General features: G+C 37.6%; 1 protein-coding gene across 4 annotated transcripts in view; it reads right to left on the minus strand.

Moving 5' to 3' along the window:
- LOC139750216 (probable cytochrome P450 CYP44) overlaps positions 1-12,134 on the minus strand; it is a 122,846-nt gene that overhangs the window by 69,968 nt on the left and 40,744 nt on the right. For 3 of the 4 annotated variants that reach the window (XM_071664695.1, XM_071664694.1, XM_071664698.1), the window contains 2 exons: positions 10,903-11,077; positions 6,974-7,140 (listed from right to left, as the gene is read on the minus strand). In XM_071664695.1, the coding sequence (XP_071520796.1) occupies positions 6,974-7,140; positions 10,903-11,077 (342 nt within the window). Of the gene's footprint in view, positions 1-3,147; positions 3,382-6,973; positions 7,141-10,902; positions 11,078-12,134 lie in introns of those variants that run through there. The other variant, XM_071664697.1, reaches the window with a different exon arrangement.

Consider the following 12,134-nt stretch of genomic DNA (forward strand, 5'->3'; position numbering starts at 1 on the left):
AGTAAAAGACAATAGCATTGCAACTCAAACAAAATATCATTGTAGGTGATAGTATTCTGAGATAAATATGTATGCTTCATGATTCTAATGATTTTCCCTCTAAAATGCTAAGTGAATAAATAAACATTTGTTTCACACTTTTTTTTGCATGTATACTTTCTCTAGTCAGCATTTTTAATCATCATACATTCTGTTCTTGATGGATAAGGAATCATCATCTCTTAAGTTTTCTTATATTTTCAGACAACTACTACTTTCTCTTTCAAATATCATGCTTTCTATTTTCTTCAAATTTTTCAGATAATAAGTTTTACCTTTGATCCCAGGTGCCCTATACATGCATGATGGTTAGTAATACTAAGAACTACACCATGCACGCATGCGTGTGTGTGTGTGTGTGTGTGTGTGTGTGTGTGCAATTACCTATCTGAAGTTACCTATTTGCACTGTACAGGGAGGGAGTTTTACACTCATGGGGCCCCATCTTTTGAACACTCTACTATCACACATCCTCTTGAATTTATGTATGCTGTCAGCATAAACCACATCCTAAGTCAATCTGTTCCAATAATACACTACTCTTATACTATAAAAGCATTTCTTTATATCCCTATTTTCAAGTTTCTTACTTAATTTCATGTTATGTCATCTGGTCCCTCTACCCCCACACCTCTCAAAATACTGTCCACTGTCCACTTTGTGTGCTTGCTTATTGTAATTGCTTATTTGTATTGCACAAAGAAAGAGTTTTACACTTGGGGGCCCCATCTCTTAAATGAAATTCACTAATATGCAACTTCTTAAACGTATATATGTGGTATGCATTAACCATGTCCTCAGTCATCTTATTCCATTCATCCACCACTATTAGACTATAAAAATATATCTTTACATCTTTTTTAACAAGTTTCTTGCTAAATTCAATTTCATGTCCTCTAGTTGCTCTAAACCTACAACTCTTGAAGAACTGTTCACAGTCCATATCACTGATTTATTCTATAAACTTAAACGTTATGATAAGATCAACCTAACTCTATTCTCCTCCAAGATGGGTAAATTCAAAGCCACTAGCCTTTCCATGTAGCTCATCTCTCTTAATTATAGTGCAACCTTTCTTGTCCTCTGGATCCTCTCTACTAGCTCTTTGTGTTTCTTATGGTGCAGTGACCAAATGTGAAAAGCATACTCTAATTTTGGCCTTATGCAGGATATGAACAGCTTGCTAAATATTTCCTTATACTTGTCAGAAGACAGTCTGTCACTTTATTTTTCCCAATGTGGGACTCCAATATGTACAGGTAAGCAAAGACATCATCTGCCAAGTCCTTCTCAAACAGAAACCTGAAGCTTATGTCCTATCACTCTCCCATCCTCATTACCATGCATCTGCATGGATTGAATCTCATCAGCCATGCACCAGACCATCTTTGGAGTCTATCTAGGTTCCTCTGTAAGTATATGCAATTCTATTCATTTTTCACCTCCACCAAGACCTTTCCATCATCTGCAAACATATTCAGGTTGGAGTCCATACCTTCAGACTTGTCATTCACAATAATCAAGTGTGTGTGTGTGTGTGTGTGTGTGTGTGTGTGTGTGTGTGTGTGTGTGTGTGTGTGTGTGTGTGTGTGATTTACAAAATGTAAGAATCTGCTTACTTCCTTCAACTCCCAGGTAGACCATTAGCTTGTCAGTGGAACAAGCATTTTTCTCCAATACATCCTATTGTCCAACTTTCTTATTCCTCTTTCTTAAAGGAAGCTGGGTAGATTGTTTCCTTAAATATTTCCTTAACTGTGCTCACTGAGTAAACATCTAGTCTGAAAATTCATTTTTTTCACTCTTTCAGCATCACTAATCAAACTTTAGACCAAAGATTCCCAAACCTGAGGCCACAATGCAGTGTAGGGTTACCAAGCATTTTTCTCACAGATGTAAAATTGTCAAAACATGTTTGTTCTAAAGCCTGTACATACACTGGAATAATCATGATGTACTGCATGCAATGTGTGTCCTGCGTCATGCTGTACATATTCACTTCCAGTGACTGCCAATAATGGCTAAATTGGCAACTGGCAAGTTGCTGAATTAGCATTAAAACAAGCATGTTTTAACAGTATACTTTTGAATACACAATATAAATCCATATATTGATAATACATACACATGTATGTATATACATGTGTATATGGGTGAGTTGGGCCACTCTTTCGTCTGTTTCCTTGTGCCACGTCACTAACGCGAGAGACAGTGATAAAGTAAATAAATAAAATTGATAATGGCATAAAAATCCCACTCTATGGGTGATTTGAAACAGTTATTGAATACTGGCAAAAAACTGGTGATTTTCACAAATACTCACCATACACAGCATTTAATTAAACTGGCAACCACAATATGAGCACATCTCAGATGGCCATCCATCCTGCTCTCTTCACTGCAGTATCAGTATTCTCATAAAATCAAAAGTATGAAGGAGATTCTACGGTGAAGTTGATCTCTATTGCACAGTATCCAAAACATTCTCACCTTATGAAGAGTTATCAGTGGAAAAACAGGTCCACCTATCTCCTTAAAAGTGACTATATAAAAAAAAATTCTTTTATACAGGCAGGGAATAGGTAAGTGTCTATTCCAATAATCACAAGTTGAATAGCTCTTACAAGTTACAAGAATCTGCTTTCTACATCCAGACACCCCATTTTCTTTTGTTACCCTAGCTTTTTTTTAAATGCTTTCTTGATTATGAAAATGGCCCCTTATTTTAGGGTGAGGTCACAATAATTAAAGAAAAAAGGAAATGGATCATTACATAAAAAAAAGGTTGGGAACCAATACTTTAGACATTCAGAGCCAAATCAACTTTGTATATCAAGGTTAAGTGAAATACAGGAGTAACCACCATATAACAATAAACATCACACCACCTCTGATAATGATGGAAAGAGGTAAATTTTCCTACAAGAAGTCATAAAAACGAATTCCTCTAGTATTCAGAAGGAAATGCAACATAAGTGGGTATGGTAATCCATGGGAAATGCAACATAAGTGGGTAGTCAGTTAATCATGTTTGTTTCATTATGTTTATTATCACAGAACACTCACAAAACTCAGACAACTGATCACAAGAGACACAGCACTGTCCAGATCCAACTCAATTCAAATTATTCCATTCAAATGGATGAGCAACCAGTGCAGACAATCTCATTCACAATAACACAAAAGTCTTAAAGGCAACTGCTGAACAAGATGAAATGCCCATATCACATAATACAGAAACTACCATAAAAAAAGTGGGGAGAGAGGTGCAGAGTCTGGGACTGATCAACATTCAGAGCATTTTGACTGATGCAGTGGGACAGGAACTTGTGGACACTGAAACTGAGGTACCAAAGCAATGAGTGAAGCTGCAAACTGAATAATAAGTACTTTTAGAGACAGAATAATGAGCAAAATTTAAGATCCAGATGATGGAAAGTTTAGAAATGAAGAGAATACAGGATCAGTGATTGTTAGCAAAAAGAGAGACTATACAGAAAGCCAGAGGCACAGAGACTGATGAATCAAAATGGATGAACTTAACAATATGGTGAGTGGCACCTAAATAAAAAACCTTAACTAATCAGGAGCTTCATTTGTACTGGATGAAGATCATGTGCCAAATAAAGAAGAAAGAGAATAGAAATAAGAATGCACACCAAACGGTTACTGGAGGCAACAGAAATACCAGATACAATTCCTATAATACAGGAAAAATATGGTTGTTATAATCAATACATTAAAGGAATGTCCAATTATGGTTATGTTTGATTTGGAGTCATCTAGCTGAGATACTTAAGCAAATAAGAAACTTAAAAACACTGCAATTCAGTGGAGTAATGAGCAAGGATGACAGACCATACAAAAAGAGAGAACAAAGAATACAAGAAGACAAAAAATGGAAACCATCAAGTGAGGCAAGAGGACAGACCATCCACACCATCAATACAAATAAGGAAAGTATAATGGGTGACGGTAATGTTAGACAGAAAGAATTATCCACAAATGCTGATAGTTTAGTAGTAAACAGTAAATAGGTAGAATATAAGGATTGTATATGGAAAAATTCCCCAGATATTGTTGGAGATATGAAAACAAAGTTTACTGAAAAAGTTTACAAAAGAGATCTTACTTTTTTGTCAAGTGGGGTAAAGGATAGTGAGGAGGGAAAGAGATAGCAAATGAGGAAGAGGAATGACTCTCCTAAGATGAGAAAACATTAAGTTTTAGGAAACAGTAGTCGACGGCCCATTCAGACGATACATAACAAGAAGGGTAACAGCAGTAAAGCACCTAGTGGTGTTTTTATCAAGTAATCCTCAAAAAAATTCTAACAATCCTGAACAAACATACAAAGACAACAAGGATGGAACAATAATACACTTCTCAGAGATTGTATAGTAATAATGACACTCTGTTGTCTGGCAACTCTCATGGTCTGACACATTTTGAATCTGCCGCCATTAGTTTGTAGATCAGCCACCAGGGCAGTGCTGTTAGTACTAGGGTGCCAAAATCTGTTTACACTGCAGCCAAGCTAAGTCCTGCTAATTTCTTATATTCAGTTCTTTGCTGAAAATGAAAGCCAGAAAAGTTTAAAATTTTGGAAAACTTTGAAAGGTACCAGGAGTACAGAAGTAGACAGCACATTTGTACAATGGTTTAAGCTCCAATGTAATGAACATGTAAGCATTTCTGGGAAGATGCTTACAGACCAGGCTATTACAGAATATTTGCATAGATGGTTACACAAGTTCAAGTGGAGACATGGAATTTCAGCACATAATAAGTACGGAGAAAAGCATTGTGCTGACAAGGAAGCTTGTAGTGTAAGGTCATATTAAAAGCATTGATAAAAACTTCAATTCTCTATCAAACAACCAACAGCAAAACATACAGGATGAGAGAGTGTACCAATTGGCTGCCTGACCAGGACTGACTCGGCAGGGGCTGACTGCCTTCACGATAACAGTAAAACAACAACAGTAACAAGAGTCAACCAAAGTCAACTACTAACCTATGGTCATTTGTTACATCAACTACTCGTCACAAAGCAGCAACAAAGTTTGTGGATGAATTTACACAGTTAATGGCAGCAGAAAACTTAGCTCCAGAACAAGTGTATAATGCTTACAAGTCTGCCTTGTATTGATGTCATATGCCATGAAAAACCCTTGCCCAAGATACTGAGGAGTATCCATCTGGGGATACTTCTCATGTAAACTGATGTAACAATAAAACCTTGTTTAAAAGACTTGATGATTGTATCATTTCCAAGTTTAAGCTTTGTTCTACATTTGATAACACAGCAATATGTATGTGGAATGGGTTGGCAAGATCAGGGGTTGGAAATATATTTACATAGGGGTCAATTTCTGTTTTCTGATAATAGCCAGGTCCCAAGATTGCCAAATGAAAGAGGTTTAACCTGTAATGTGTAACAAACATTTTAAATTTCTATGATAAAAGTGAGTTCTGTCTTAGAAAGAGTGGGAGGCCAGGCAGACTTCCTGTATCTGGACTGCCAAATACAGCATAAGAAGCTGATCAAGAAGCTCGATCACCAAACAAGTATAAGCGGAAACTCCTCTAATGGACATATCATCTCAGCAAATGGGAACAAAAGATGCATGTCTGAGTAGGCTTCTCAAAATAGCTGGTGGTTACCAGTGGAGTAGCACAGGGTTCTGTTCTGGAATCATTACTCTTCTTGATGTATGTGAATGACTTGCCTGAAGGTATGAATCCCACATGAATATGTTTGCAAGTATGGAAACATCACTAGGGAGGTGAAAAGCAAGCATGGTTGCATTAACTTTCAAGAAGAAAACCTAGACAGGCTCCAAAGTTGCTCTGATGTGGTTGATGAGATTCAACCCCAGCAAATCTTAAGTGATCAGGATGGTGCAGAGAAAGATGGCCTCAATGCAATTATCATCAAGCAGCAAATAAGCTTCAGGATTCTGCATGTGATAAGGACTTCTTAGGAGTTGACAGCATCCCCGTCACCAGAGTCCCACATTAGGAGAATTGAACAGGAGGAAAAGTGTCTGCTTGCAAACTAGAATAGCACTCAAGTATATGCATAAGGAAATATTTAGCAAATAGTTCATGTGCTATATGAAGCCCTAACTAAAATATGCTTCTCAAGTCTGGTCACCACACCTCAAGAAGCCTAAAGAGATAATACAAAAAGTCCAGCAAAGGCAACAAACTTGGTCCCATATATAAAAAGATTGAGCAACAGGGAAAGGCTAGAAGCCTTCATTTGCCCACCTTGGAAGAGAGAAGAATGAGCAGTGACCTGAACACAACCTAAAATTTTGGCTTAAACCAGTGATGAAGTAGACAAAGAACCATTCTTTGAATAGGAGAGCCAGAAATCAAAACATGAAACTGAGCTAGAAGCCTGTTATAAAGGATGTAAAGAAGTACTTTTATATCATAAGGGTAATGGATGAATGGAACAAACTGAAAGATGTGGCAAACATGGATGGCATACACAATTCCAAAAAGTTGTATGATAGAGAATATACAAGAGATGTGGGGCTCCATGAGTGTAAAACTCCCTTGCTGTACAGTACAAGTATATGATTACATCAAACCTTTAACCGAAGCATGAACGCAGTAATTACGAATAATTTGCCAACCCTACAAAATATCAGGAGCAGCCCAAAAACACAGAAGACTATTCTTGCATCTGCCACTCAGGTTAATCACCAAAAGCTGAGTATCTTCAATGCAGGACAGGTGACGAATGATCAGGGGAAGGGAAAGGCTTGTTTCCTAAGTACTAGATGAACAGAGTATGAAGATCTTTTTTAAGTTTGGTGGAAAGTGCAGTTTACATATATCCTAATTTATGACCACAAAAAAATCAATTTTGTGCATACTGAAGATGTCATGCTTAAGGAAACAATTATCATCAACTTACCTGAATACCTCCTTGACACATGCCTTGAGATAATGTAATTTGTCGATGATATGAACTGTGATTGGAGCATCTGGATCAACATGAGTTTTAATCTCTTGATAGAGTTGCTCTTGGATTCCTGGATTCAGTGCCAAACAATGGAGATTGCCTAAAAATGTTGGGGCAGTCTGAAATGGAGAAAAGATGGAGCATTAAGAATATCATAAAAATTCAGTGTATTGCATGATAACTTTAAAAAGAAAAACCCTTAACAAACCTTAATCAATTCAAAGGAATAGTAAATGACTTTGTATCATAACATTCATCTAATTATCCCACAAGTGCACATAATGGAAATAGCATAATAACAATCATTTCTATGGAAATTAAAGAAATTGAAAGAGTACATAAATAGAAGATAGGGGATAGGGGAAAAAGAATACTCCCCACATATTCCTTGCATGTCAAAGAAGGCAACTAAAGGGGGTAGGAGCAGGGGACTGGAACCCCCCTCCTTGTATCTAAATTCTAAAAAGGGAAACAGAAGGAGTCATGCAGGAGTGCTCATCCTCCTCGAAGGCTCAGACTGGGGTGTCTAAATGTGTGTGGATGTAACCAAGACGAGAATCTAAATGCTACCTCACTGATGCAGGAGACAGCAATTAAGTATAATAAATACTTGTTTGTGGATGGGGTTGTTGGGGAGGTGGATGCAAGAGTTTTGGAAAGAGGGGCAAGTATGAAGTCTGTTGGGGAGGGGAGAGCTTGGGAAGTGAGTCAGTTGTTGTTCGCTGATGATACAGCGCTGGTGGCTGATTCATGTGAGAAACTGCAGAAGCTGGTGACTGAGTTTGGTAAAGTGTGTGGAAGAGGAAAATTAAGAGTAAATGTGAATAAGAGCAAGGTTATTAGGTACAGTAGGGTTGAGGGTCAAGTCAATTGGGAGGTGAGTTTGAATGGAGTAAAACTGGAGGAAGTGAAGTGTTTTAGATATCTGGGAGTGGATCTGGCAGCGGATGGAACCATGGAAGCGGAAGTGGATCATAGGGTGGGGGAGGGGGCGAAAATTCTGGGGGCCTTGAAGAATGTGTGGAAGTCGAGAACATTATCTCGGAAAGCAAAAATGGGTATGTTTGAAGGAATAGTGGTTCCAACAATGTTGTATGGTTGCAAGGCATGGGCTATGGATAGAGTTGTGCGCAGGAGGATGGATGTGCTGGAAATGAGATGTTTGAGGACAATGTGTGGTGTGAGGTGGTCTGATCGAGTGAGTAACGTAAGGGTAAGAGAGATGTGTAGAAATAAAAAGAGCGTGGTTGAGAGAGCAGAAGAGGGTGTTTTGAAGTGGTTTGGGCACATGGAGAGAATGAGTGAGGAAAGATTGACCAAGAGGATATATGTGTCGGAGGTGGAGGGAACGAGGAGAAGAGGGAGACCAAATTGGAGGTGGAAAGATGGAGTGAAAAAGATTTTGTGTGATCGGGGCCTGAACATGCAGGAGGGTGAAAGGAGGGCAAGGAATAGAGTGAATTGGAGCGATGTGGTATACCGGGGTTGACGTGCTGTCAGTGGATTGAATCAAGGCATGTGAAGCGTCTGGGGTAAACCATGGAAAGCTGTGTAGGTATGTATATTTGCGTGTGTGGATGTATGTATATACATGTGTATGTGGGGGGGGTTGGGCCATTTCTTTCGTCTGTTTCCTTGCGTTACCTCGCAAACGCGGGAGACAGCGACAAAGTATAATAAAAAAAAAATAAATACAAAATAAATAAATAAATAAATAGAAGAATGCCATTACACTATTCCAGACTTTGCAAAGGCTGCGGAAGAATGTACAGTTTCAATCATGCTCCTTTTGTCTTTCTAAACCAGTTTAAGAAAACATGGGACAGACGTAATGAGTGGTGTGCCACGGGGTTGGTGCTAGGCCACATTCTTTTCATGATATACATTAATGACCTAGAACTCAGTCTCATATCTAAGATCTCCATATCTACTGACAATACTAAGCTAATAGGTAGCGCTGTAAACAAGCAGGACTGCAAAATGATTCAAAGAGATCTTAGCTTACCAGCAGTGGTCAGACAGATGGCAAATTTAATACTGACAAGTGTAAAGTTATCCACTTTGGAGACAAGAATATAAGTTACGACTACAAACTATTCGGAAACTCTCTAAGAAAAGTAAATGAAGAAAAGAACCTTGGAGTTGTCATTAGCAACAATCTGAAGAACACTAAACAGTGTCAAGCAATGAGTAAGAAAGGCAACCAAATGTTAGGTTTCATAGCCAGGAACATTGATTACAAGACATAAGAAACAATTCTCACACTTTTTAATTCTCTAGTATGACCACACCTTGAATATGCAGTCCAGTCTTAATACCTAAACTATAAAAAAGACAAGGAAAAATCAGATCAAGTACAAAGATGTGCGACAAAATTGATCCCACACCTTAGGAACCTGGCATATGAAGAGAGACAAAACTATTGCATCTCTTCTCCCTTCATGGCAACATAATCCAAGTGTTCAAAATTCTGAATAAGTTCAATAAAGTAAATCTTTTCAAATTACAAGAAAACACGGTTACCAGGACAAATGGAATAGAATTCAAAGCTAAAAGATGTAGTACAGACATGGGAAAAGCTTCTTTTCCTGTAGGTGTGTTGAGCACTGGAATAAGTTACCATCAGATGTAGTGAATGCTAAGAATATAAATACCTTCAAAAGCAGTTTAGACAAATATTTCATAAATTCAGGTATATTCTGAGAACAATGCCAAAAAAAAACTTCTAAATGACAGCAGTAACGGGGACACTAGAAGGATAATGTGCAACAGCAGGGAGTCTGTAATAGCTTAAAAACTGCTGAGCAGAGTTACATTTTCTTGTCAAGTTAAAATTTTTTTTTTTTTTACAGACACCCCAGTTGTGGGCTAATCAGGCCTCTAGTTGTCTGCCTTTCTCATTTAAACTCATGTAAATGCAACAAACAAATTCATCTGTATTTTTTCAGTAAATAGATGCTCTAACCTCTTCATAATTTTGTGCATTCCACTTCCATTTTACCTACATATCAATCATTTCCCATATCCATCTACTGAGAGCCATGTCACAATCTACAAGGATCTAATCAGTATTCTGTAGTGTTTGTAGGCACCAGTCTTGTCTGGTGTTTCCTGATTTCTCTAGAATTCTTTTATTCACAAACCTCTTTATGTTGCTTGTCCTTATCCACAAATAACTTTTCATTTAATTTTCTGAATATCTAGTTATTATTTCAAGAGTTGGCAGTGTCTTACAAAGTATATTCATCAATTCTCTCTCTGGATCAGAATATAACCTGCCCCCTACCTTTCCGATTAACCAGTGCGTGCATATACTGCTGGAGTGGCCAAATGCCACACAGAAAACTACTATATTAACAGAATATTTTACTATTCAGTTAGGCTCTCATGCTAAATAAGGTATGCTCCTCCCCAACATCCTACTAGGAGATGGGAGGAAGTCTGACATATTATGTTCCTCCCCAACATCCCATCTGGAGAAGAAAGGAGGTCTGGTGACTTCTGTGACAGATCACTGATTCATGGACTAGCCAACAAGGAGGGTACACAACATCGCAAAAAGTTTAGGATCATAAGCTTGTTACTATGCACTTTGTGATTTGTCTGGGCCGTTTTGTTTTGATCCTAGTATGGCAGACTGCTGCATAATGAAAGGAGTAAACAGTAACTCAAAAAAAGAAAAACATTCTCATCTACATTACGAATTTTTCACCTCACATCTTCTCCCTCTTCCCCTACACCTCTGTTGTCCCCCTGTATCTTCTCTCTCATTCCTACTCAATATTAAAACCTTGCCTCAACCATATTTCCTTTATTCTTACTCTTCCCCTATTTTCAATTTAATTTCTCTTGCTTTCTTTCATTCACCATGTTAAGCTTACCGTAGAGAGCCCATCAGTTAAAAGAGACAGGGTGATGGCCATAACATCTTCCTCAGAGAGCTCTTTGCGGGACATCAGGTAAGTCAGGAAATTGAAATGTCCATCCTCAAGTTTGTTTTCTGCCACAAGTGCCTTGATTTCATTCATGGTATCACTGATGAACTTCAGAGACACACTTAAATGCAGCAACATGAAACAGAAATAATAATACTGTATATACATGTATATGTGTACACATACAAATATTCATTCTTTCATACATGTTTGCCATTTCCCACATCAGTGAGGTAACACCAGTAAGCCAAAGAAATGGCTTCATTTGCTATAATCCACTTTCTAGCTATCATGTATGATACACCTAAACCAGAGCCCTATGGACCTTTCCATGGGTTCCCCCAGCTGCTTCACATCTGGTTCAGCCCACAGACAGCACATAATCCTCTTCATACAACATAGCTCTAATTTGCTCTGTCCCTTGCATCCCTCACACTCTATTGCATATTCAAGACTCAAACACTCACAGCATTTTTCACTACATTCTTCCATCTCCTTCTTTTCTCCCTTTTCCTTATCCCCACTACTTCTGACATGTATATCCTCTTTGCCAGCCTCTCCTCACTCATCCTATGCATAAATCCAAACCATTTCTGCACACCCTCTTCAGCTCTCTCATATATACTCTTCTTACTACCACAACTCTCTCTTACCCAGTGTTGGGCACCAATAACTATAAAGTTAATTTTGATAACGATAATCCGATAACTGCAATTATTAAGTCCAATATCAACAATCCGATAATTTCACTACCTAGTTATCAGAAATTAATGATATTCTAATGATAACTTTTTAATCAAAACAAAGAAACAAGGAACAAAACCTCAAAATCCATTCAAAATGCTTATTTCTGCTAAATCCAAGAATAAGTAAGCATTTTCTACAAGTTTTGCAGCTTCTTTGCTTAAATTTTTAAATTTTTATTAAAAAATGTAGTTTTGCAACCCTTGAAACCAAACCGATACCATGAACTTAATCTTAATTTACTAGATGATTCTCACAGTGGAAACTGAAAGGTAAGTCTGAAATTTAAGCACATTTATTAAACTATTAAGTACAATATTGTATACAAACTCAGAATTAGCAATTCATCAACTTAAAATGTAAAAAAAGAAATAATTATTAATTACTGACAACTCAAGATGATAAAATAATTACATTATGACAATGAGTCCTTT

Source organism: Panulirus ornatus, chromosome 9 (assembly GCF_036320965.1).
Source record: "Panulirus ornatus isolate Po-2019 chromosome 9, ASM3632096v1, whole genome shotgun sequence".
Lineage (NCBI taxonomy): Eukaryota > Metazoa > Arthropoda > Malacostraca > Decapoda > Palinuridae > Panulirus > Panulirus ornatus.